The sequence below is a fragment of the Natator depressus genome, chromosome 2 (assembly GCF_965152275.1).
Source record: "Natator depressus isolate rNatDep1 chromosome 2, rNatDep2.hap1, whole genome shotgun sequence".
Taxonomy (NCBI): Eukaryota; Metazoa; Chordata; order Testudines; family Cheloniidae; genus Natator; species Natator depressus.
Genome location: NC_134235.1, coordinates 1,404,223 through 1,429,347, shown reverse-complemented (window position 1 = coordinate 1,429,347; position 25,125 = coordinate 1,404,223). Strand labels below are relative to the sequence as shown.

Sequence of the window (25,125 nt, the reverse complement as noted above, 5' to 3'; positions counted from 1 at the left end):
GTCCAGGCTCTGGCTCCCTTTCGCCCCTCTCCTCAGCAGCAGCGATTGATCCAGGTCAGCGGGACTTTATCGACTTTCACTCACTGCTCATGGCTGAGCTCCCAGTTAGAGTCCACGTATAGGAACAATTATCACCACAGGTCCCTGCACCTGCCACACCACCCCTGTACCCCCTGCAAAGCTCCCCACATCCCTGTACACCCCAGCGCCCCATGCCCCCCAGCACACCCATATCCACCCACATCCCTGTACACCCCAGCACCCCTGTACCCCCAGTATCCTCATACCCACCTGCAGAGCTCCCCACATCCCTGTACCCCCAGCACCCCTGTGCCTCCCAGCAACTCCATACCCACCTGTGGAGCTTCCCCCCCTGCAGCCCGTGCTGCCTGCAGAGCTGGGGGTCAGGGGAAGGAGCTAGGGAAACTATAGGGTGTGAAGAGTTAGCAGCTTTATGACAGACCCGCAGCCCCCATGCCTGGGGTGAGGAACCAGAGACTGTCTGGAAACACTGAACAAGGAGCTGCACAGTGAGGGTCAGCGACACCCCCACCCCCACAGCTCCCCGGAGCCCCGCCCCCCGGCCTGCAGCCCCGCCCCCAGCTCTGAGACCCCCCTGGAGCCCCGCCCCCCGGCCTGCAGCCCCGCCCCCAGCTCTGAGACCCCCCGGAGCCCCGCCCCCCCCAGCCTGCAGCCCTGCCTCCAGCTCTGAGACCCCCCCAAAAGCCCCGCCCCCAGCCCTGAGACCTCTTTCGGCCCCGCCCCCCGCCCTGCAGCCCCGCCCCCAGCTCTGAGACCCCCCCGGAGCCCCGCCCCCCGGCCTGCAGCCCCGCCCCCAGCTCTGAGACCCCCCCTGGAGCCCCGCCCCCCGGCCTGCAGCCCCGCCCCCAGCTCTGAGACCCCCCGGAGCCCCGCCCCCCGCAGTGCACGCTGGGAGCGACCGGCCCCGTCCTGACGTCTGCGCACGGGCCGCGCTGGCCCCGCGGTCAGGTGGCGCCGGGGGTCGGGCAGGAGTTGGGGGCGGGGCCGGGGGCGGGGCCAGGCAGAGGCTGCGCGGCGTCCCCCCCCCCCCTTTCACTTTCGTTTCTGGCCTGCCTGGGTCCGAGCCCGGGTCCGCCGCGGTGGGGCGGGGGTGAGTTTGGGGGGCCCTCCGGTGCCCGGGGCCGGCCCTGCCCCAGTGTCGGGGGGGGCCGGCCGGGGGCTGTGGGAGGGGGCCCTGCCCCAGTGTCGGGGGGGGGGCCGGCCGGGGGCTGTGGGAGGGGGCCCTGCCCCAGTGTCGGGGGGGGGGGCTGGCTGGGGGCTGTGGGAGGGGGCCCTGCCCCAGTGTCGGGGGGGGGGGGGGCCGGCCGGGGGCTGTGGGAGGGGGCCCTGCCCCAGTGTCGGGGGGGCCGGCCGGGGGCTGTGGGAGGGGGCCCTGCCCCAGTGTCGGGGGGGGGGGGCCGGCCGGGGGCTGTGGGAGGGGGCCCTGCCCCAGTGTCGGGGGGGGGCCGGCCGGGGGCTGTGGGAGGGGGCCCTGCCCCAGTGTCGGGGGGGGGGGGGGCCGGCCGGGGGCTGTGGGAGGGGGCCCTGCCCCAGTGTCGGGGGCCGGCCGGGGGCTGTGGGAGGGGGCCCTGCCCCAGTGTCGGGGGGGGGGGGCTGGCTGGGGGCTGTGGGAGGGGGCCCTGCCCCAGTGTCGGGGGGGGGGGCTGGCTGGGGGCTGTGGGAGGGGGCCCTGCCCCAGTGTCGGGGGGGGGGCCGGCCGGGGGCTGTGGGAGGGGGCCCTGCCCCAGTGTCGGGGGGGCCGGCCGGGGGCTGTGGGAGGGGGCCCTGCCCCAGTGTCGGGGGGGGGGGCCGGCCGGGGGCTGTGGGAGGGGGCCCTGCCCCAGTGTCGGGGGGGGGGGGCCGGCCGGGGGCTGTGGGAGGGGGCCCTGCCCCAGTGTCGGGGGCCGGCCGGGGGCTGTGGGAGGGGGCCCTGCCCCAGTGTCGGGGGGGGGGGCTGTGGGAGGGGGCCCTGCCCCAGTGTCGGGGGGGGGGCCGGCCGGGGGCTGTGGGAGGGCCCGCCCCAGTGTCGGGGGGGGGGCCGGCCGGGGGCTGTGGGAGGGGGCCCTGCCCCAGTGTCGGGGGGGGGGGGGCCGGCCGGGGGCTGTGGGAGGGGGCCCTGCCCCAGTGTCGGGGGGGGGGGGGCCGGCCGGGGGCTGTGGGAGGGGGCCCTGCCCCAGTGTCGGGGGGGGGGGGGGCCGGCCGGGGGCTGTGGGAGGGGGCCCTGCCCCAGTGTCGGGGGGGGGGGGGCCGGCCGGGGGCTGTGGGAGGGGGCCCTGCCCCAGTGTCGGGGGGGGGGGGCCGGCCGGGGGCTGTGGGAGGGGGCCCTGCCCCAGTGTCGGGGGGGGGGGGCCGGCCGGGGGCTGTGGGAGGGGGCCCTGCCCCAGTGTCGGGGGGGGGGGGCCGGCCGGGGGCTGTGGGAGGGGGCCCTGCCCCAGTGTCGGGGGGGGGGGCCGGCCGGGGGCTGTGGGAGGGGGCCCTGCCCCAGTGTCGGGGGGGGGCCGGCCGGGGGCTTTGGGGGGGCCCGCCCCAGTGTCGGGGGGCCGCCCGTGTCTCTGGCACCCGTGGGGGTGGGGCGCTGGGCGCAGCGCTGCCCCGGCTGAGCGGCGGGTGCCCGTGCAGGATGGCGGAGGCGTTGCGGGCGCTGGAGGTGCTGGGGGTCCCCCCGGACGTGGAGGAGGAGCTGCTGGTGCTGTACTTCGAGAACAGGCGCCGCTCGGGGGGCGGCCCCGTGCTGGACTGCAGGCGCCAGGGCAGCCGCGCCGTCCTGACCTTCGAGAGCCCCGAGGGTGAGTGTGGGGCGCAGGGGCACCGAGCAGGGACACGCGTGCGGGCCTGGGGGCTTAGCCCCCCTCCCTCGGGCCCCTCCTGGGCTGGGGGCACCCACACCGCAACTGGGGGCGGGGCAGTGCCGGGGAGGCTCTGGGGGAGCGGAGCCGCTGGTGTGTGGGATGGGGCAGCCCCTCCTTGCTGTGCAGGGCAGCGGGGCTCACGGTGTCTGTCTCTCCCTCCCAGATGCACAGAGGGTCCTTGCCAAGCCCAGCCACATCCTGCAGGACACTGGGCTGGCAGTTCGCCCAGCTGCCCCACAGGATTATGGGAAGGTTCTTCTCCGGGGCCTGAACCCCCAAACCGACGGCAGCGTCCTGGAGCTCTACGTGGAGTATGTGCTGAACTGCGAGAGCGGGCGCTATGCCATCCACCGCAGCCCAGCCGGGGACCAAGCCCTGGTGCAGCTGCCAGAGCCGCTCGGTGACTCAGGTAGGGGCTGGCCCCCAGCTGGGGCTGATGGGGGGAGGCAGTGGCCGGAGGAGCCTGCCTCGAGGCCACACCTCATTTCTTGGGGTCTACAGGAGGCAGCAGGTGTGGGGGAGGCTCGCGGGGCCAGCATGGAGTTTGGAGAGCAGTTAAAGATGTAGATTAACAACCAGATGGTTTGCTTGTCTGTCAGCAGCCAGAAATCGGGCCTGCTGGGTCCGCAGGGGACCCATCAGCAAAGCCCAGTGATTTCTTTGCTCAGTGCTCACCGCAGAGCATGTTGGGAAGGTTTCTGCCCCCAATCTCTTCTCCCCTTTGCCTGGTCTGCACCTAAAACTGAAATTGACCTAGCTTCGTTGCTCAGGGCTGTGGGAAATTTCCTGCCCTCTGTGTCATTAGCTGACCTACCCCCGTACACCCAGCTAGGTCAATGGAAGAATTCCCTGGCTGTGCTGGAGCTGTGCCGCTGTAGTGTAGACATGCCCCTGGTAACGGAGGTCAGGTGCTCTCATAGATCGGGGTGTCAGGAGGGGTGCTGGAGCAAACTGAGACTCTAAGGAGCAGTAAGCCACTAGCCCCGCTGGTCCAGTCAAGAGCTGGGAAAGAGTTTAAGTCTGAAGTAGCTGAGCTTCTGTCAAAATTATATAATCTCACTCAAACCAGCTGCTGTTCCAGAGGCTAGTTATTCTTTTAAAAGGCTCTAGGAGAGATTCAGGGTGTTCGAGACCAGTAAGCCCTATCTTAAAACTAGAATCACAGAACCCCGGGAAGTTCAATATGTGACAGGATCTCGCCAGCGCAGGTGCTGCGAATGGGAAGAGCAGCTCATTGGGCTCTTAGAGTTCTTCGGATGTTTCAGTCAAGAAGCAACTAAAGGAGAATGCAGATGATGACATACTTGTATTTGGACTTTCTAAAGGCCTTAGCCAAGGTCCCGCACAAGAGGCTGCTGGAGAAGCTGACTCGTCATGGAGCGAGAGGCGAAGTATCCTCATGGGTTGGAACCTAGCTAGGAGACAGAAAGCAAAGCCTGGGGATTCAGCAGTCCCATGGCCAGAAGTGACCACTGTGGTCATCTAGTCCGATCTCCACTCCAGACATCTGCCCCCAGAGAAGCTAAACGATCCATTTGGATCATGGCCTAAGGTTCACGGCAGGAGTCTTAAGGTTCATAACATAATAAAATGTAACATCCTGGGTGGGCGGGGGGAACACCGCAGCAGCCCACCATGGTAGCATTTAATTTCAGAAAGGAGGACTACCCAGAAAGGAGGAGGTTAGTTAAACAGAAATTAAAGGGTACAGCACCAAAAGTGAAATCCCTGCAAGCTGCATGGAAACTTTTTTTAAAGACACCATAACAGAGGCTCAACTTAAATCTGTACCCTAAATTAAAAACCACAAAGAACCAAAAAAGTGCTGTTTTACTTTGTTGTTTAGCCATGAGAGGCCAAAAGGCATCCTTTTAAAAAGCGGAAGTTTAATCCTATTGGGAAAAATAGAGAGGAGCATAAACTCTGGCAAGTGAAGTGTAAAAATATAATTAGGAGGGCCAAAAAAGAATTTGAAAAACTTTTTGAGTCTTTGGCTAGCTGTAACAGCAAAAAGTTTAAGAACGTTAGAAGCAGGAAGCCTGCTAAACAACCAGTGGGGCGACTGGACAATCGAGATGCTAAAGGAGCACTCAAGGGGGATAAGGCCACTGCAGAGAAACTAAATGAATTCATAAGAATGGCCATACTGGGTCAGACTAAAGGTTCATCTAGCCCAGGGGTGGCCAATTTGAGCCTGAGCGACAGCCAGAATTTACCAATGTACATTGCCAAAGAGCCACAGTAATACGTCAGCTCCTCCCACTCCCAGCGCCTCCCACCCACCGGCAGCCCCACTGATCAGCACCTCTCCCTCCCTCCCCGCACTTCCCGAGCAGCTGTTTCGTGGTGAGCAGGAAGGGGTGGCAGGTGGCAGGTGGAGAGGGGAGGAGCGAGGGCATGGCAGGCTCAGGGGAGGCGGTGGGAAGGGGTGGAGTGGGGGCAGGGCCTGTGGCAGAGCCAGGGGTTGAGCAGTGAGCACCCCCCGGCACATTGGAAAGTTGGTGCCTGTAGCTCCCGCCCTGTAGTCGGTGCCTACACAAGAAGCCGCATATTAATTTCTGAAGAGCCGCATGTGGCTCCGGAGCCACAGGTTGGCCACCCCTGATCTAGCCCAGTCTCCTGTCTGCCGACAGTGGCCAATCCCAGGGGCCCCAAAGGGAATGAACAGACCAGGGATTCATCGAGTGATCCCTCCGCTGCCGCCCACTCCCAGCCTCTGGCAAACAGAGTTTAGGGACACCACCCCTGCCCATCCCGGCTAATAGCCATTGATGGACCTGTCCTCCTTCGTCGGGAGATATGACTGAGGTCTATAAAATTCTTGTTTTCGGTGCTTTTTTTTTCTTAAATTGTCCTTCTCATCCTTTATCTTGTTGTTTCATCAAGTTTCTCAGGGAGTTATCCCATGCTGGTTTTGATCACAGCTATCTTGTCCCCATTGATGGGTGTCAGAGTAGCAGCCGTGTTAGTCTGTATCCGCAAAAAGAAAAGGAGGACTTGTGGCACCTTAGAGACTAACACGTTTATTTGAGCATAAGCTTTCATGAGCTACAGCTCACTTCATTGGATGCATTCAGTGGAAAATACAGTGGGGAGATTTATATACATAGAGAACATGAAACAATGGGTGTTACCATACACACTGTAACAAGAGTGATCAGGTAAGGTGAGCTATTACCAGCAGGAGAGTGGGGGGAGGGGGGAACCTTTTGTAGTGATAATCAAGGTGGGCCATTTCCAGCAGTTGACAAGAACATGTGAGGAACAGTGCAGGGGAGGGAGGGGAATAAACATGGGGAAATAGTTTTACTTTGTGTAATGACCCGTCCACTCCCAGTCTTTATTCAAGCCTAAGTTAATTGTATCCAGTTTGCAAATTAATTCCAATTCAGCAGTCTCTCGCTGGAGTCTGTTTCTGAAGTTTTTTTTGTTGAAGAATTGCCACTTTTAGGTCTGTAATTGAGTGACCAAAGAGATTGAAGTGTTCTCCGACTGGTTTTTGAATGTTATAATTCTTGACGTGAAACTAGCCAAGCCATTTACAACACACACTTTGCTTCTCTACAAAAGAAAAAGGACCCTAAACTATCTAAACTACTGCATGCCACAAGGAGCCACAACAGTGGTTCCCTCAACCCACCCAGCAATATTGTTAATCTATCCAGCTATACTCTTAGGACAGATTCTTCTGCTGGGCTATCTCAGGGCCTCTCCTTCTGCCCCTCCACCCCCACGAACATGATACAGTTCTGTGGTGACCTGGAATCCTATTTTCAACGTCTCCGACTCAAGGAATATTTCCCACACGCCTCTGAACAACATACTAACCCACAGAGACCTCCCAACCAACACTGCAAAAAGAAGGATTCTGGGTGGACTCCTCCTGAAGGTCGAAACAACAGACTGGACTTCTACAGAGAGTGCTTCCGCCGACGTGCACGGGCTGAAATTGTGGAAAAGCAGCATCACTTGCCCCATAACCTCACCCGTGCAGAACACAATGCCATCCACAGCCTCAGAAACAACTCTGACATCATAATCAAAAAGGCTGACAAAGGAGGTGCTGTCGTCGTCATGAATAGGTCGGAATATGAACAAGAGGCTGCTCGGCAGCTCTCCAACACCACTCTGTACAAGCCATTACCCTCTGATCCCACTGAGAGTTACCAAAAGAAACTACACCATCTGCTCAAGAAACGCCCTGAAAAAGCACAAGATCAAATCCACACAGACACACCCCTGGAACCCCGACCTGGGATATTCTATCTACTACCCAAGATCCATAAACCTGGAAATCCTGGGTGCCCCATCATCTCGGGCATTGGCACCCTGACAGCAGGATTGTCTGGCAATGTAGACTCCCTCCTCAGGCCCTATGCTACCAGCACTCCCAGCTTTCTTCGAGACACCACTGACTTCCTAAGGAAACTACAGTCCGTCGGTGATCTTCCTGAAAACACCATCCTGGCCACTATGGATGTAGAAGCCCTCTACACAACATTCCACACAAAGATGGACTACAAGCTGTCAGGATTCTATAAGTTTTTAAGGTCAGGCTTGACAAAGCCCTGGCTGGGAAGATTTAATTGGGGATTGGTCCTGCTTTGAGCAGGGCGTTGGACTAGATGACCTCCTGAGGTCCCTTCCAACCCTGATATTCTATGAGGAACAGTCTCCCCGATAATGTCACGGCAAACCTGGTGGCTGAACTTTGTGACTTTGTCCTCACCCATAACTATTTCACATTTGGGGACAATGTATACCTTCAAATCAGCGGCACTACTATGGGTACCCGCAGGGCCCCACAGTATGCCAACGTTTTTATGGCTGACTTAGAACAACGCTTCCTCAGCTCTCGTCCCCTAACACCCCTACTCTACTTGCGCTACATGGATGACATCTTCATCATCTGGACCCATGGAAAAGAAGCCCTTGAGGAATTCCACCATGATTTCAACAATTTCCATCCCACCATCAACCTCAGCCTGGACCAGTCCACACAAGAGATCCACTTCCTGGACACTACGGTGCTAATAAGGGATGGTCACATAAACACCACCCTATACCGGAAACCTACTGACCGCTATGCCGACCTACATGCCTCCAGCTTTCACCCAGACCACACCACATGATCCATCGTCTACAGCCAAGCTCTACGATACAACCGCATTTGCTCCAACCCCTCAGTCAGAGACAAACACCTACAAGATCTCTATCAAGTATTCTTACAACTATAATACCCACCTGCTGAAGTGAAGAAACAGATTGAGAGCCAGAAGTTACCTACCACAGGACAGGCCCAACAAAGAAAATAACAGAACGCCACTAGCCATCACCTTCAGCCCCCAACTAAAACCTCTCCAGCGCATCAGCAAGGATCTACAACCTATCCTGAAGGATGACCCATCACTCTCACAGATCTTGGGAGACAGGCCAGTCCTTGCTTACAGACAGCCCCCCAACCTGAAGCAAATACTCACCAGCAACCACACACCAGAACCACTAACCCAGGAACCTATCCTTGCAACAAAGCCCGTTGCCAACTGTGTCCACATATCTATTCAGGGGCCACCATCATAGGGCCTAATCACATCAGCCACACTATCAGAGGCTCGTTCACCTGCACATCTACCAATGTGATCTATGCCATCATGTGCCAGCAATGCCCCTCTGCCATGTACATTGGTCAAACTGGACAGTCTCTATGTAAAAGAATAAATGGACCCAAATCAGACGTCAAGAATTATAACATTCAAAAACCAGTTGGAGAACACTTCAGTGTCTTTGCTCACTCGAAAAACAGACTCCAATGAGAGACTGCTGAATTGGAATTAATTTGCAAACTGGATACAATTAACTTAGGCTTGAATAAAGACTGGGAGTGGATGGGTCATTACACAAAGTGAAACTATTTCCCCATGTTTATTCCTCCCCCACCCCCACCCCCACCCCGCACACTGTTCCTGACATGTTCTTGTCAACTGCTGGAAATGGCCCACCTTGATTATCACTACAAAAGGTTCCCTCCCCCCAGTAGCTCACCTTACCTGATCACTCTGGTTACAGTCTGTATGGTAACACCCATTGTTTCATGTTCTCTGTGTATATAAATCTCCCCACTGTATTTTCCACTGAATGCATCCAATGAAGTGAGCTGTAACTCACGAAAGCTTATGCTCAAATAAATTTGTTAGTCTCTAAGGTGCCACAAGTCCTCCTTTTCTTTTTATTGATAGGTGCCTATCTCATCTTTAGAGTCGTCAATCTGTCCACCTCTGACATTTCAATAGGGGCGTGTTCCAGTCTCCTGGCGCCCTCGTGTCTGTCTCCGGTGCTCCCTAAAATATCTGGTTCAGCAATGGCCATCACACGTACCTCGTAACACACATTCCTCATTCACACACAAAACAGAATTGATTTGCACAGACCATTTTGAACAGGAACATCAAGTTGCAATGCAAAGGAAACAATCGTGGCATTCTTTTACTTATTTTAAAATGCTAAAGCTACAACAAAGGTCTCTTACTTCCTTGAAATCAGTCCAGACACACACATTTTGGCTGATGCACCATTGGTAGAGATGCATCAGGCCATTCCTTTCTGCTATTCAAAAAGGGTGGCTGGCAGGATATGGTCAAATCATACATCAATCATTTAATACATGCTACATTATTGTCTCATTATTCTTTACCCTTCATTCTAAACCATACAAAATACAAACATAAAATCCTACTGCTACACTCTCATGGATCAGTAACTGGTTAAAAGATAGGAAACAAAGGGTAGGAATAAACGGTCAGTTTTCAGAATGGAGAGAGGTAAATAGTGGTGTCCCCCAGGGGTCTGTTCTGGGCCCAGTCCTATTCAACATATTCGTAAATGATCTGGAAAAAGGGATAAACAGTGAGGTGGAAAAATTTTCAGATGATACAAAACTACTCAAGATAGTTAAGTCCCTGGTAGACTGTGAAGAGTTACAAAGGGATCTCACAAAACTGGGTGACTGAGCAACAAAATGGCAGATGAAATTCAGTGTTGATAAATGCAAAGTAATGCACATTGGAAAATATAATCCCAACTATACATACAAAATGGTGGGGTCTAAATTAGCTGTTACCCTTCAAGAAAGATCTCGGAGTCATTGTGGAGAGTTCTCTGGAAACATCCACTCAATGTGCAGCAGCAGTCAAAAAAAGCGAACAATGTTGGGAATCATTAAGAAAGGGATAGATAAGAAGACAGAGAGGCAATAGGATATTTTCTATAAATCCATGGTACGCCCACACCTTGAATATCTCAAACCAGATATCTCAAACAAGATATATTGTAATTGGAAAAAGTACAAACAAGGGCAACAAAAATGATGAGGGGGATGGAATGGCTTCCATATGCAGAGAGATTAAAAAGACTGGGAATTTCCAGCTTGGAAAACAGGTGACAGAGGTCTGTAAAATCATGATTGGTGTGGAGAAAATAAATAAGGAAGTGTTATTTACTCCTCATAATACACGAACTAGGCATCACCCAATGAAATTAACAGGCAGCAGGTTTAAAACAAAAGGAAGTATTTTTTTCACACAACGCACTGTCAACCTGTGGAACTCCTTGCCGGAGGATGTTGTGAAGGCCAAGACTATAATAGGATTCAAAAAAGAACTAAAGTTCATGGAGGATAGGTCCATCGATGGCTATTTTGGTCAATTTCGCTGTCATAGAATTTTTAAAATAGTAAACTTCATGATTTCAGCTATTTAAATCTGAAATTTCACGGTGTTGTAACTGTAGGGGTCCCGACCCCAAAGGGGCTCGTGGAGGGATCACAAGGTTATTGTAAGGAGGTCGTGATATTGCCACGTTTGCTTCTGCGCTGCTGCTGATGGTGGCTCTTCCTTCGGAGCTGGGCAGTGGGAAAGCGGCAGCTGCTGGCTGGGAGCCCGCCTCTGAAGGCAGCAGCGCAGAAGGGAGGGTCGCCTGGTTTGGTGCTGCCAGCCTGACTTTGCTGCTGCTGCTGGCAGGGTGCTGCCTTCAGAGCTGGGTGCCCGGCCAGCAGCCGCTGCTCTCAGGCCGCCCAGCACTGAAGGGAGCGCAGAAATAAGGACGGCGATATCGCAACCCCCCCCCCCCCCCACGATAACCTTGTGGACCCCCTACCCGACTCTCTTTTGGGTTTGGACTCCCAGTTTGAGAAACACTGGTCTCCCCCATGAAATCTATATAGTACAGGGTAAAAGTACAAAAAAGATCAGATTTCACGGGGAGACCAGATTTCAGAGTCTGTGATGCGTGTTTCGTGGCCGTGAATCTGGTAGGGCCTTAGCTGTTAGCCGGGATGGGCAGGGCTGGTGTCTCTAACCTCTGTCTGCCAGAAGCCGAGAATGGGCGACAGGATGGATGACTTGATGATTCCCTGTTCTGTTCATTCCCTCTGGGGCACCGGGCATTGGCCACTGTCGGCAAACGGATACTGGGCTAGAGGGACCTTTGGTCTGACCCAGTCTGGCCGTTCTTACGTTTAGGTTCCTAGGTGTTTCATACGTTTTATTGGATCTGGTCAGGAGTTCTCAGTCAATGACTTTCCATTGGAAAATTCACTTTCCACAAAATCATTTTCTGTTGGAAACTGGTTCCCAGCTCTGCGGCTCCCCCTCTCCTCAGAAGCTCGGGCTTCCTCGCTGTGGGGCGGCCGGCCACTGGCCAGGGCTCTCTGGTATTGCAGGCAGTGCAGGGAGACTCCAAAACATGTTGAAAATTCCAATGGAAATGTCCTTTTGACTTGTTCCGAAGCAAACTGGGGCGTTCCTGCTCCACGGAAAGCTCCAGCTTTGGGCCATTCTGACTTTTTTGCCGGTTGTGGGAGTTCCCAGGGAAGAGGATTCGGGTTTCCAGCCAGCTCTGCAAACTGGGGGCGAGCAGGGCGGTGGCGCAACCTGGCGAGCCAAGTCCATGGACAAGCAGGATCCCCACTTGGGACAGTTCCGGCTGGAGGGGAGGTTCAGCGTCTGGCCCTGGGGTTTAAGCCCATCACTGTCTGCTAGCCTGCAGGCTGATTCCTAACTAGGGGGGCAGCTTGTCTCCCATCTGCACCTGCGGCATTCTCGCACCTTCTTCTGCTTCAGAGGCAGGAGCCCAGGCGAGCTGGACCTTGGCTCTGACCCTCTGCCTGTCCTCTGTTCACCCACCCCAGGCAAATGGCTTAGAAACTAAAGAGGTGACGGGAGCGACCCCTTCCCAGCACTGTTGGCTCCTGCATGTCTGGCCATCACCTGACCAGGCTGGGGAGAGGGCTAGTCTCTGTCACTGTGCTCCCCTGCTCCTTTGGTCGCTCTGGGGAAGCCCGGGATGGGCACCTGCTGCTGGCTGGAGTCTGCCCTCTCCAGGCGCTGGGTGGCTTGGTCTCTCCTGGCTCGGGAGTGCCTGGTGCTCGCAGTGTCTGGGAAGCAGGTGGCAGAAGTGGGAGCTTGCAGCATCTCTGAGCTCTGCTCGTGGCCAGGCTTAGCCGTCGTGACCAGGCGTTCTTGATCTCAGAAAGTAAGTGGGGTGACCTGGAGCCTGGCCAGCTGCCTCCCCGCAGGCCCTCCCTCCAGCAGATGCCCCCAGGAGCCCTGAGGGGGCTCTCTCCCCGCTCTGCCCTTGCCAGTTCTGTGATGTGGTGCTGGGTGGGGGTGTCTCTTTCGCTCTGCCCTGGGCAGGGCTGTGGGGATCTCTGCCCTGGGCCGGGCTGGGCTGGCGGTGGGGGGAATCTCTTCCCCTCTGCCCTGGGCCGGGCTGGGCTGGCGGTGGGGGGAATCTCTTCCCCTCTGCCCTGGGCCGGGCTGGGCTGGCGGTGGGGGGAATCTCTTCCCCTCTGCCCTGGGCCGGGCTGGGCTGGCGGTGGGGGGAATCTCTTCCCCTCTGCCCTGGGCCGGGCTGGGCTGGCGGTGGGGGGAATCTCTTCCCCTCTGCCCTGGGCCGGGCTGGGCTGGCGGTGGGGGGAATCTCTTCCCCTCTGCCCTGGGCCGGGCTGGGCTGGCGGTGGGGGGAATCTCTTCCCCTCTGCCCTGGGCCGGGCTGGGCTGGCGGTGGGGGGAATCTCTTCCCCTCTGCCCTGGGCCGGGCTGGGCTGGCGGTGGGGGGAATCTCTTCCCCTCTGCCCTGGGCCGGGCCGGGCTGGCGGTGGCAGGCTCTTTGTGTTGGCAGAGCTCCTGGCCGTGGAGGAACGCGTGCGCCGGCGGCTGCTGGACGGCGCACCACTGGCCGTGGAATGGGTGCAGCAGACAGACAGCGTGCTGGTGTGGAGCCGGGGCACCGGGCTGAGCGGGGATCTGCTGGAGCTCTATTTTGAGAACAAGCGGAGCGGCGGGGGCAGCGTGCAGGCCGTGAGGGTGCTGGCAGGGGGCAGGGCGGCCGTCGTCTCCTTCCAGGACCGGGCAGGTGCGTGGGGCTGGGGCAGGGCGGGATCAGCGCTCAGCTGTCCGCTGGGGCTCCGGGGCTGGAGGGCTCCTGGAGGCTGGTCCAGGCGGGCCGTGGAGGGGGGCGTCTGCTGTGAATGCAGGCGGGTGCCTCCAGCCTGGCACTGGCACGTGGCCCAGCTCACACAGACCCTTCAGGGCTGCAGGCAGAGAGGCAGGAGACTGCTGCTGCGGGCCCCCGTACAGGGTCCGGGGCGGGGGCAGGGAGCGGAGCGGGGTCTGGCTGAGGTTGTTGGGGCAGTCTGGGTGTGTCCTCCCTGGGCGGTCTGGGTGTGTCCGTCTTCCCAGGCAGTTCTCGACCCCATGTGCCCGTTTCGCTGCCCTGCAGCTGTGCAGCGGGTGCTGGAGAAGCCCCACAGGCTCCAGGAGAGCGACCTTGACCTCTGCCCATACTACGACTTCCTGGAGCCCCCCGACCGCCCCCCGGAGGCGGGAGCCGAGGCCCCTCCAGGGGAGGCAGTGGCAGAGGAGGGCGGGCCCCCGGCGATCTGCGTGAGCGTTGAGGACGCCGCGAAGTGGCAGCTGCTGGAGTCCAGCGGGGCCCTGCCGGAGCTGCAGGCTGTCTTCCCGGAGCTGAAGCTGCGGCTGGAGGAGAGTGGGGCCTGGATCTCGGGCGGGGATGAAGCCCGGCGGCAGCAGCTGCAGGAGCGGCTCCTGGACACCCTGCAGGGGATGGGCCAGGAGCTCCTGCCGCTCCCGGCCCAGACCCTCCGCTTCCTGCAGCGCGGCGACGTGCGGGAGGAGGTGGAGCAGCTGCTGGGCAGCCAGGGCTTGCCGGCCTGCTACGCGCCCAGCGGGAGCGCGCTGAGCGTCACGGCGCTGAGCCCTGCGGCCGCCCGCCAGGCCGCCTCCTCGCTGAGCGCGGCCCTGAGCCCCTTCTGCCTGGCGGTGTCGGCGCAGCACCTGCATGCCCTGGGCTCGCCCCGCTGGGAGCAGCTCCAGGCCTCGCTGCGCTGCTGCTCCGTGCGCCTGGCCCCGGGCGGCGAGCACCTGCAGGCCCTGACGCTGCGCGGCCTGGAGCAGGAGAACAGGGAGAAGCTGCAGGGCTTCCTGCAGGACGCCGCGCTGGACGAGAGCCTGGTGTCCATGGAGCCGGGGATGCTGCGCTACCTGCAGCTCTACTACCAGGAGCTGCTGGCCAGCATCGCCGAGGTCACGCTCCTGCCGCTGGAGGGCACCGACGTCACCGGCTTCAGGGTGAGCAGCCGGGCGCGCGGGGCTGGGCATGGGCGGCGGGGCGGGATGGCCCCGGGCCCCCACGGCTGTTTCTGGGCAGCCTGCGGGCTGTTGCCCCATGGCCCCCTGCGGCTCATTTAGGGCCATGCAGCCTGGGGGGACTACAGGTCCCAGCAGCCAGTGCGGGCAGGTCACGTGGGTCACGCCAGCACTGCATTCTGGGAGCTGTAGTCTGCACCCAGCTGGATTGAAAGGGGTGGAGGTTGCAGCCAGCTTCATTCACCGTGACCCTTGGCATGTTCCCCCCCCCAACACCCCACAGGGGAGCTGGCACTACGTGTCGTCGTCCCCCAACGCCCCCCGGGGGGGGGAGCTGACGCTGCACGTGTTGTCCCCCTCCCACGCCCTGCGGGCGCGGAGTAGGGATGGTGCTGCACCCCTCCCAGCACCCCCGGGTGCAGAGTCTACCAGTGCCTCACGCCATCTCTTTTCTTGCAGCTGAGCGGGGAGGCGGGCGCGTGCCGGGCAGCGGCGGAGTTCCTGCAGAGCCTGCTGGGCACCATCAGCTCCCAGCCGGTGACCCTGCGGCACCCCGGCATCGCTCGCTTCCTGCTGGACGAGCGAGGCCAGAGCATCCTCCGGGAGCTGGAGAGCCGCTTCCAGTGCGTGATTGGGCTGGAGCAGGTCCACTGGAGCCCCCCGTATACACAGGTACGGCCGTGGCTCTTGGGGCGGGGCTCCGGCTGGGACCCAGAATGAGCACAGCCGGGGCCTTGCTCCTCCCCCCTGCCTGCCAGGCTCAGTGCTGGCCCATTAGGATGGGGCGGGCAGCCACCGGCAGGTGGGTGAGCTGGGCAGTGGGTCTGGGAGGGGTGTGCAGCCGTGGGGGTGGTGCAGGTCTCGGGGAGCCTGCAGGCTGGGGCAGCCAGATGAGGGCAGGTAGAGAGCTGGGGCGGGGGGCTGGTCTGGGCAGAGGCTGTTGGCGGTTGGGTGCTGGCAGGGAGCCGGGTCCCTGGCTGGTGTCTGCGGCACTGACGTCTGTCCTGCCTGCCTGTCTCAGCAGGACCTGGAGCTGCCCGAGGAGCCCATTCCTCTGAGCTGCCGCCGAGACTCCCTGCCCACTGCCCAGCTGCTCACACGGCTGGAGCCGCCCGACGGCGCCACCACTGACTGGTGCACCACCAACATAGGTAGGCCCACTCCCGTGGGACTCGGACCCCCAGCGGGCTCTGTCCTGTGCCTGGGGGAGGGCAGCGGCTAGAACCCAGCGCGTGGGCAGGCAGCCCGCCCTCCCCCTGCTGGAGCCCTGGGTAAAGGGCAGAACTTCCTGACTCTGTGCGGCTGGGGTGGGTTAGCACTGTTCAGGGGTCCAATCCTGCAGCCCCAGCCCCCCTTGGGGGAGCACGCAGGGCCAGGGTGGCAGCACCATTCGCCTGCGCTTGCCGTGTGGTGGCTGGCAGCTTGTCGCTGCCTCTCCGGGCCAGGCAGCCTGCCCCAGGGCCCGCCCCACAGTATGGAACCCGGCTCTGGCCCCACGGCCGGCAGCATGGCTGTGCCCTGGGTACCGGCCGCGGCAGGAGGAGTTGTCATTCGGACTCCCCTACCCGTCCACCCTGGCAAATCTTCCCCTTGCTCAGCTGTGCAGAGTGGGTCCAGGGTAGAGGCTAGGCCTCCCCTCCCGCAGCACCTGGGCTGCCCCGAGGCTTGGGCGCTGCCTGTCTGACCTGCTGTCGCCCCACAGAGGAGATTAAAGGCCTGCTGGCCGCCCTGGAGCCCGGAGAAGTGGCGGAGGCTCCTCAGCTGGCCGCCCCTACTGCCGGGGAGGCCCCGGGCTCGGCAGCGAGCAGCCCCGAGGAGGATCTGTACACCGTGGGGGAGCCTGGCGCTGCTGAGGGGCAGGAGGAGGCGGGGCATGGCGGGGAGCGGAGGGGTCTGGCAGACGGCGGCGAGGGGGAGGAGGAGGAGGAGCAGCGCTGCGCCGCCGAGGCCGCCGTCCAGTCGGAGTGCAGCGTGGAGGAGGAGGCGCAGCTGCTGCTGGCCATCCAGCAGTCCATGGACAGCCAGCGCTGGGAGGAGGAGGAGCTGCAGCGCGCCACGGAGCTGTCCCTGCGCTCCTACGAGCAGGAGCAGCACCAGGCCTCGGCGGAGCCCGCACCTGACCGCAGCCTGCAGGCCGCCCTGCAGGAGTCCCTGGAGGAGGCGCTGTGCGTGGCCGGCTCCGCTCGGCTCACCATCTACTCGGCCTACGAGCAGGACGTGAGCGCGCTGCCGGGGCAGCTGGAGCGGGCGCTGCGGGCGCAGCAGGGCCAGGAGAAGGTGGTGAGCGAGGGCCTGCGGGCCCTGCCCTCGCGCTGCCGCGGGTACCTGGCCCAGCTGCAGCGCCAGCACGCCGTGCGCATCTCCCTGCAGGACGCCGCGGCCACTGTGCACGGCTTCGCCGACTACACGGCCTGCGCCGCCCGCGACCTCGTCCGGCTCCTCCCCCGCCTGCTGCAGGCCCGGCGCCCGCTCGGGGAGCCGGCCGCGCGCTGGGTGCGCTGGGAGCCCCCCAGCACCGCCACCCCCTACTCCTCAGAGGCCAGTGCCCTGCTGGAGCAGGCCTGGCGCCAGCGCCAGAAGCGGCTGGAAGTGCTCTTCGACGGCAGGCCCTTCGCCATCGACTTTGAGCGCATGGAGGAGTACGACATTGGCAGTGCCCGCACCCTGGCCATCTCGCGCACCGAGCCCCTGGCCCCGGAGAACGGCCGCCCCACAGGTGCGTGCTCCCAGCCCCGCTGCTGCTGCCTCCGGCCATGGGGGGGCTCGGCACTGTCCCGCGGGGCCCGCCCCGGGTAGTTCTCCGGCCTGTCGTGCAGGCAGTCAGACCAGCCAGGCCTGGGCAGCTGGTGGGTCCCACGGGGTGGAGTCAGGGTTCCAGGCAGGCTGTCCAGTCTGAGCTCCCGTGTCTCGCACCCCACCCCTACCCTCTGCATGCTAGCCCAGCACCCGGAATGAGAGCAGAGACTCTCACGCCAGCTGGGACCCCTGTGGGCTGGGACCCCTGTGGGCTGGGCCATGGGTAGCAAACAGCGAGGGGCACCAGTGCCCGGGGCCCCACAATGGCAGGGGAAGGACGAGGTGAGAGACCCCCAGGTAATTCTGGCAAGGGACGCACATGCTGCAGGGGAAGGCAATTCCCCTCCCCGGTCCCTGCCAGTCTGAGCTGGGGAAATTCCCTCCCAGCCCCACACAAGCCGTCAGTCAGCCCCTGGGCATGTGAGTGAGAACCAGCCAGCCAAGCACCTGCAGGCTGCTCGCAGCCCTGGCCCAGCCCAGCCAATGTCCCAGCTCTAGCCGGGGCCACCCCTGACCTTCGGAGGACAGAGCTGATACAACCCAGAGTATCGGGGGGAGGGAACCAGACCCCCTGAGGAACATGAGACAAACTGGAGTGAGCCCCTCCCCCTACCAGCACAACCACCCCTTGTCTCGTCTGGTCCCATCGGTTACATTCTCCAGCTGTTTGCCCCACAGCTCTGGCTGGGAGGCTGCTCCAGAATCTCCCCCCTCGAATGCTCAGAAACCTTCTGATTTCCGGCCGGAATTTGTTCCTGGCCCGTTTCTTCCCATTTGTTCTTGTGCCAACGTTGTCCTTGTGCCAGCTCTTTGCCCTGCTTAGCTTTTCCCCAGTGTATTTATACAGAGCAATCCGCTCCCTGCTTCAGCCTGGCCAGACAAGCCAACGTCTGCTCCCATCAGACTGGCCCTCCATGCCTCTGCTAATCCACATAGCTCCTCTCTGCACCTGGTCCAGCTGGAGCGCACCGTTCCTGAGCTTGGGGTCCAGAACAGTGCAGTGTCCAACCCGCGTCTCCTCCGGGCCTCGCTCCATGGCAGTAACACTGTCGCTCTGTCTCTCGGTTAGAAAGACCTTGCCTGCTACATCCCTGGCCTACATTTCCCTGTTTCACAGCCCATCACGCCGGTGGCTCGTAGCCATCCTGTCCTCAGCCCCCAGCCCAGGTCTCTCCTCTGTCACTGCCAGCTGACAGGCCCCCGGCTTGGAGAAGACATTTTTATCATTAGACCCTAAATGCCTGCCTTTGCGCCTTGTACTATTGAATTTCATCCTATTCCTGTCGCTCCGGATCTTCCTGGAAACTTCCAATCTCCCTCTGCCCCCCAGATTGACCAGGCCTCCCGGCTTCCCATCGGCCCGTTTCATTCGCACGCTCCTGCTGCTGAAGGAGACTGGGCCCCAGGCCGATCCTGGAGACGCTCCCCAGGTCACCTCCCTGCGGGGCGATAGTTCATCTTGCAGCACAAGCCTTCGGCCAGGTCCTCCCCACCGTACCGGGCTCCGACTGAGCCCCAGCTTCCCGAATGTAACTCGCTTTCCTGTGCCAAAGGCTGCCCTGAAATCCCAGTGTATCGGGTCTGCCGTATTCCTTCCTTGAGAAAAGAACGGAGTTGTTCCGAGGGGAACAGGTGAGTCTGGCCCGGGCTGCCTTGGTAAGCCCAGCTGCATTACGGCCTCTTTCCCACGGACCTGCAGGAATTTTGTTCTGCTTTCCTCCCCCGTTGGTTCTAAAGCCTTGTGTGCTCCCAAGGGCAGACTAACGGGTCTGTAATTGCCCGGGTCGCTTTGCGTCCCTTTCTTAAATACCTGCACATCAGCTGTTCTCCAGGCACATGGTCCCACCCCCACTAGCTGGATTTCTTACCCCGCCTTGCTCCCGGACTCGCAGCCTCCTGTGCCGGTTCTCTCGGTCCTCTGGGACAGCCATGACCCAGTGCCCCGGAGCTGAGCGCATTAAACCCAGCAAGGTTTTCTTCCACCACAGCGGTCGGAGTTTCCTTTTGTGCCGCCATCCAGCCTCATGCGCATGGTCCCTGTTGTTGTCCGGATTGAAAACCCAGCCACGATGTTCGTACCTAGAGTGTCTTTAATCTCCTTCCCAGCCCCACCGCAGGTGGCCTAGCCTCATCCTTCCTTATTCCTTTATTACTGAGGGGACTAAAAAACCCTCTTATTGCGTGTGAATGTCCTTGGCAAGAGCTAATTCAGCTTCACTTCCCGCAGTCCTCCCTTTATCCCTGCTCTTCCCAACCCCCACAATGTACCTTTCCTTGCTGATTGACCCCCTTTTTCACTCCCCAGGGACTCTTTGCTGACTCCCAACAACTGTGTGAGGTGGGCCTGGAGCCCTTCCCTACAAGCTTCTTCCCATTACTGGGAATGCCAGTTGCAGATGGTTTTGTAGAGTGATTGGAAGAAATTCCAAGCTGCCTCTTCATTTATATCCTTGGGCTCTTCAGTCCAGCCGACTTCGCTAACAAACTCCCTTCGTTTCCCATATTCTGTCTTTCGGAAATCAAAAACCAGAGTTGACGGCCTGGTTTTGATTCAGTTTAAATTAAATGGAAAGATCTTCAGCACGTGACCACTCGATCTGAGGTTCTTTTTCTGTGACCAGCTCTTCTCTGATGCCCTTGCTACTTACCAAAATGGAGTGCAAAATTGCATCACCTCTTGTTGGTTCAGTGACTATTTGGTGTAGAAATCTGTCATCTATCACATCCAGGAGTAAGTGGGACCTACCAATGTTAAGAACATAAGAACGGCCAGACTGGATCAGACCCATGGTCCATCTAGCCCAGGGTCCGGTCCCTGGCAGAGGCCAGTGCGAGATGCTTCAGGGGGAATGAACAGAACAGAACAGAACAATTGTTGAGTGAGCCATCCACTGTCATCCAGTCCCAATTTGTCAGAGGTTTTGGGACACCCAGAGCAAGGGGTTGTATCTCTGAGCATCCTGGCTAATAGCCATTGATGGACCTATCGTCCAGGAACCTATCTAGTTCTTTTTTGAATCCAATTATATTGTGGCCTTCGCCACATCTCCTGGCAGAGAGTTCCACAGGTTGACTGTGTGTTGTGTGACAAAATACTTCCTTTTGGTTGGTTGGTTTGTTTGTGTTACTAGCATTTATCCTCCAGTTTATATCTGTGAAGTTAGTCCTTCATTGTGAGATAATTCCCAAGAGTGTTTCTCTAATGATATTAACGAGATCTCTGTCCATACCAAGGGCTGATCCTGGGGGTCTACAGCAGATCTCTAACACTGTCCCCCACGGAACCCCACAATCCCCCTTCCCCCAAAGTGATTTGGACCCAAATAGCCTCAGTTTTGTCCACACTGTCGTTTCATCTTCCTTTACAGCTCCGTTGCTATGCAATGCTACTCCATCGGCCTTTCTTTCTTCTCTCCGAAACAGCCCAGGTCCACCCCTGAGCGCGATCCCACCGTGGTTCTGTAATTCCCAGTGTGATCGCCTGCATCCATGTTTCCAAAGCCTCCATTGTATTGCCCAGCCTTCTTGCATTCATGTACAAGCATCTCAGCTGTGTCCCTTGGTCCTTGCCCAGTTTCCGAGGCAGATTAAGTAGGGCCCTTTCACTCACGGGAACGCCTGCCTGCTGCTGCTCCAGTCAGCGGGGGCTCCGTTCTCATCCCTGTACTCACACCTCCGTGAGCTGAGTTTCCTCCTCCTGCACTAAAGTCAGGCATGGAGATCTCACGGGTCTGTCCCAGCCTCCTCCCCTCGCTGCGTAGCTGGAAGCCCTTCTCCTCAGTTGTGGAGCAGCCCCTCTGCGCACCCTGAGCCTTTGGGGCCATGTCGGCTCTGTCAGCCTTGCTGGCCTCGTGCGTGCAGAAGTCTCTGGAGTTTATTTGGTGGCTCAGAGACTGTTTTCTTCTTTGTAAAGGTAAGGAGGGGGGTGGCCCTTTGATGAAGGGGCTGCCACCCTGAAAAGGCTGAGAACCCTGGGCTAGATTGTAATGGTCCCTTCTGCACTCCATGGGTGACCCCAATGCATCGCTAGGGGGCGCTGTGCTGCAGGCAGTGGGGTGGGGGTCGGTGTGGGGAGCTCTCCCCTCTCTGTCCGTGCTGGCCCTGTTACCCCAGCGTGAGGCTAGGGGGTGCTGTGCTGCGGGGTGCAGATGCTCAGTGGGGGGCGCTCTCCCCTCAGTCAGTGCTGATCCCAATACCCCAGCGTGAGGCTAGGGGGTGCTGTGCTGCGGGGTGCAGGTGCTCAGTGGGGGGCGCTCTCCCCTCAGTCAGTGCTGATCCCAATGCCCCAGCGTGAGGCTAGGGGGCGCTGTGCTGCAGCGTGCGGGGCGGTGGGTCTGGTATCCACCTGCTGAGTGATGTCCTGTCCCCTCCCACCCCCACAGCCACGGAAGAGAAGGGCCCCGCGCTGGACCTGGACGAGGCGGTGAAGCTGGTGCCGCTGGGCCAGGGCTCGGAGGAGTTCCGCGACACCGTGCGTCGGTTCTACGACACGCTGGAGGACTTCCACAACAAGATTCGCATTGTGAAGGTATCCGGGGGGCAGCGCAGACGGGCCGATTGCTCTGCCCGCCCCAGGGCGACGGCTGTGCTGGGGGCTGGCTGTCGGATTTCGTTTGCCCAAGTCCCAGCGTGCAGCAGGGGAACCGGTGCACAAGGAGTGGGTGGGAGAACGTTTATTCCGCGTATTGATGGGACACTGCAGCAGCCTCGTCCCCACTGGTCACCAGACAGGTGGGTGGGTGCTGGGGTTCGCCCATCTCGCACAGGCCCCGGGCAGGCTGTGGCACGGACAGTTCCAGACCAACTAAGATGGACCCTCTCAGCCAAGCACAGTTACCCTGTGGGACTCCCTGCCACTTGATGCTGGTGCAGTGTCATTCCGAAAGGATGGGCCGTGCCTGGGACCCTGCTCCCTGTGGTCCTGTGTGCGCCCCCTGCTGGCTGCACCAGTCACCGTGAGGCAGCCTGGTACCCCAGTACTCCCTGGCTGTTCTAGGCTGCCAGAAGGGGTGTTCCCCAGTCTCACCACTGCTCTGGGAGTCTGGGGCAGGGCCTGCCTGAGCCTGGGCGTGAGCTGGTACCACCCCCCCACCCAGACTCCTCAGGAGCTGCCCCAGTAGGGGCGCCTGTCCCTCCCCGCGGCAAAGGGGCCTGCTCTGGCTGGGCCTGGCTGACCCGTGTCCCTGCGGCAGGTGGAGAAGCTGATCCACCCACTGCTGTACAAGCAGTACCAGCTGAAGAAGGCCTGCATGGAGAAGGCGTGTGGCCACGAGGCCGTGGAGCGCCTCCTCTTCCACGGCACCACGGAGGAAGCCAGCCGGGAGATCTGCCAGCACGGCTTCAACCGCAGCTTCTGCGGCAAGAACGGTGAGCAGGCGGGGGCGGGAGCAGCACAGGGAGGGGCCAGGCGCGTGTGGAACTGGGGGCTCCAAGACCTTCCGCGCCCAGGAGGGAACTGATGTTTCTGGAATCGGCTCTGCCTGGCAGAGTCCATCCCTGCTCCAGCCCTGGACACTTCTCCCAGAGTGGGGCATAGAACCCAGGAGTCCTGGCTCCCAGCCCCCCCCTGCTCTAACCACTAGACCCCACTCCCCTCTCAGAGCTGGGGTCAGAACCCAGGAGTCCTGGCTCCCAGGGCCAGGTTGTCCTGCTGCAGGTGGCAGCTGGCCCCCTATCCAGGCTCTGCTGTGGGTGCTGCAGCCCGGAGCCTGCTGTGCTAACCCTCTGCCTCCCTGCTCCGCAGCCATGCTCTACGGGCACGGGGTGTACTTCGCGGTGAATGCCGTGTTGTCGGTGCAGGAGCAGTACTCTCCACGCAGCGCCGACGGCAACAAATACGTCTTCGTGGCCATGACCCTGACTGGGGACTACACGGCGGGCAGCCAGGACATGCGGGCGCCACCCCTCAAGGAGGCAGCCGAGGCCCCGCTGCGCTATGACAGCGTGGTCGACAACCCCAAGAAGCCGGCCATCTTCGTCATCTTCAATGACACACAGGCCTATCCGCAGTACCTCATCACCTGCCAGCTGTCCAAGCCTCCGGCGCCCCGCTGAGCCGCTGGGCGCAGGCCGGGCTGGGTCCCAGCCCTCTGCGGGGAATACCCTGCTCCAGCTCGCACCCTGCCTTCATGCCCCTCTCTGCTGCTCTGTGCCTGCGGCTCCCCTGCCCTGGGCCTTCCCTGCACCAGCCTGGCTGGGAGTGGAGAAGGGGCCTGGTACTGGGCTCCTTGGCCGAGCTGTGCCCTGTGGAGAGGCCAGGGATCGCCCCTGCCCAGTGAGCAACTCTGGAGCTGCATGGCCCTGGCAGTCCAACAGGGAGCTGGGCTGCTCTGGGTCCCCCGGCTCTGTTGCATGGTGGGTCCCCCTCAAACTGGAGCTAAGGGGCACCCCATTCCCAGCCTCTCGGACATTGACCGCGTATGGCGCCCAAGGGCTGGTGCCACGGCTCTGTCGGGGGGGCGGGACCAGGAGCCTGAACCTCACAAGTCATGGAGAGCACTGGAACCCAGACATGGAATAAAGATGGCAACCTGAGCCTCTCCCTCTGCGTCCCTGGGCTCCAGGCGGCTGGGGGGGTCCCTCCTTGGAGCAGCTGTAAGGCCGGCTCTGTGTGCTGTGTGGCTCCCCTGCTTGGGGATAAGAGCCTACTGCTACCACTGCCTGGAGTCGCACTGGGCGTGGGGCTGTGCGGGGGCAGTGCTATGGCTGACCGCCCGTAACTCATCTGGAAAAAGGGGTAAATAGGTGCCAAAATTTGCAGATGACACACAATTACTCACACTAGTGTAAGTCCTAAACAGACTGAAGAGTTACAAGGGAATCTCACAAAACTGGGTGACTAGGCAACCGACTGGCAGATGAAATTCAATGGTGATAAATGCAAAGTAATGCACATTGGAAAACATATAATCCTACCTCTGCATGTACAATGATGGGGTCTCAGTGAGCTGTTTCCACTCAGGAAAGAGATCTCGGAGTCAGGGTGGAGAGTTCTCTGAAAACATTCACTCAGTGGGCAGCGACAGTCAAGAAAGCAAACAGAAAGTTGGGAATCGTTAAGAAAGGGATAGATGATAAAACAGAGAACATATTGCTTTTATATAAAATCCATGGTATGCCCACATATCGTGACTACAGCATGCAGATTAGGGATGTAAGAGGTTAAATGGTTAACTACTGGCCTTAGTTTTACCGTTACCTGGACGTTAACCCTGGTGGCCAGCCAGGCCTCTGGCCCTGGCCTGCTGGCGTCACTTTGGTTAAATGATATAATTTCATTTGTTTAACCGGTTAACTTTTTAGACCAATATTTACATCCCTAGTGCAGATGTGGTCACCCCATCTCAAAAAAGATATATTGGAATTGGAAAAGGGCAACAATGATTCGGGGTCTGGAACAGCTTCCGTCTGAGGAGAGATTAATAAGACTGGGACTTTTCCCCTTGGAAAAGAGACGACTGAGGGGGGATATGATAGAGGTCTATAAAATCATGACTGGGGCGGAGAAAGTGAATAAGGAAGTGTTCTTTACTCCTTCCCATAACACAAGAACTAGGGGTCACCAAATGAAATTAACAGGCAGCAGGTTTAAAAGAAACCAAAGGAAGTATTTCTTCACACAATGCACGGTCAAAGGATGTTGCGAAGGCCAAGACCAGGGCCCTATGCAGCCCCCATGGGCTCACTGTGCGGCCCGCGGGGGGTGTAGGCAAGCGGCGGGGTGGGGCAAGCCAACGGCCGGCCGGCGGGTGGGCAGCGTGGTGAAGATGCCGGTGGCGGGGGAGCGGGGCTGAGGA

The 25,125-nt window shown here is 59.9% G+C and overlaps 1 protein-coding gene across 3 annotated transcripts; it reads left to right on the top strand.

The window, feature by feature from the left end:
• The first annotated feature begins 922 nt into the window (after positions 1-922).
• Positions 923-23,807, top strand: PARP10 (poly(ADP-ribose) polymerase family member 10). 3 transcript variants are annotated; one of them, XM_074943634.1, is made up of 11 exons: positions 923-990; positions 2,641-2,807; positions 3,034-3,279; positions 13,047-13,280; positions 13,647-14,515; positions 14,993-15,205; positions 15,558-15,684; positions 16,236-17,249; positions 21,712-21,857; positions 22,522-22,696; positions 23,073-23,807. In XM_074943634.1, exons 2-11 carry the CDS (start codon positions 2,642-2,644, stop codon positions 23,381-23,383), a joined length of 3,501 nt encoding a protein of 1,166 aa, XP_074799735.1. In that variant the 5' UTR covers positions 923-990; position 2,641; the 3' UTR covers positions 23,384-23,807. The 3 variants fall into 3 exon arrangements, with proteins under 3 accessions (XP_074799735.1, XP_074799733.1, XP_074799734.1); XM_074943632.1 differs by having other exon boundaries at positions 15,555-15,684; XM_074943633.1 differs by lacking the exon at positions 923-990 and adding an exon at positions 1,083-1,132 and having other exon boundaries at positions 15,555-15,684.
• Positions 23,808-25,125: the final 1,318 nt, after the last annotated feature.

Coding starts and splice junctions, on each gene's coding strand:
- PARP10 (XM_074943632.1), top strand. CDS start 2,642: ATGGCGGAGGCGTTGCGGGCGCTGGAGGTGCTGGGGGTCCCCCCGGAC. Junction 14,516..14,992: donor CCGACGTCACCGGCTTCAGG/GTGAGCAGCCGG, acceptor CTTTTCTTGCAG/CTGAGCGGGGAGGCGGGCGC. Junction 17,250..21,711: donor GGAGAACGGCCGCCCCACAG/GTGCGTGCTCCC, acceptor CCACCCCCACAG/CCACGGAAGAGAAGGGCCCC.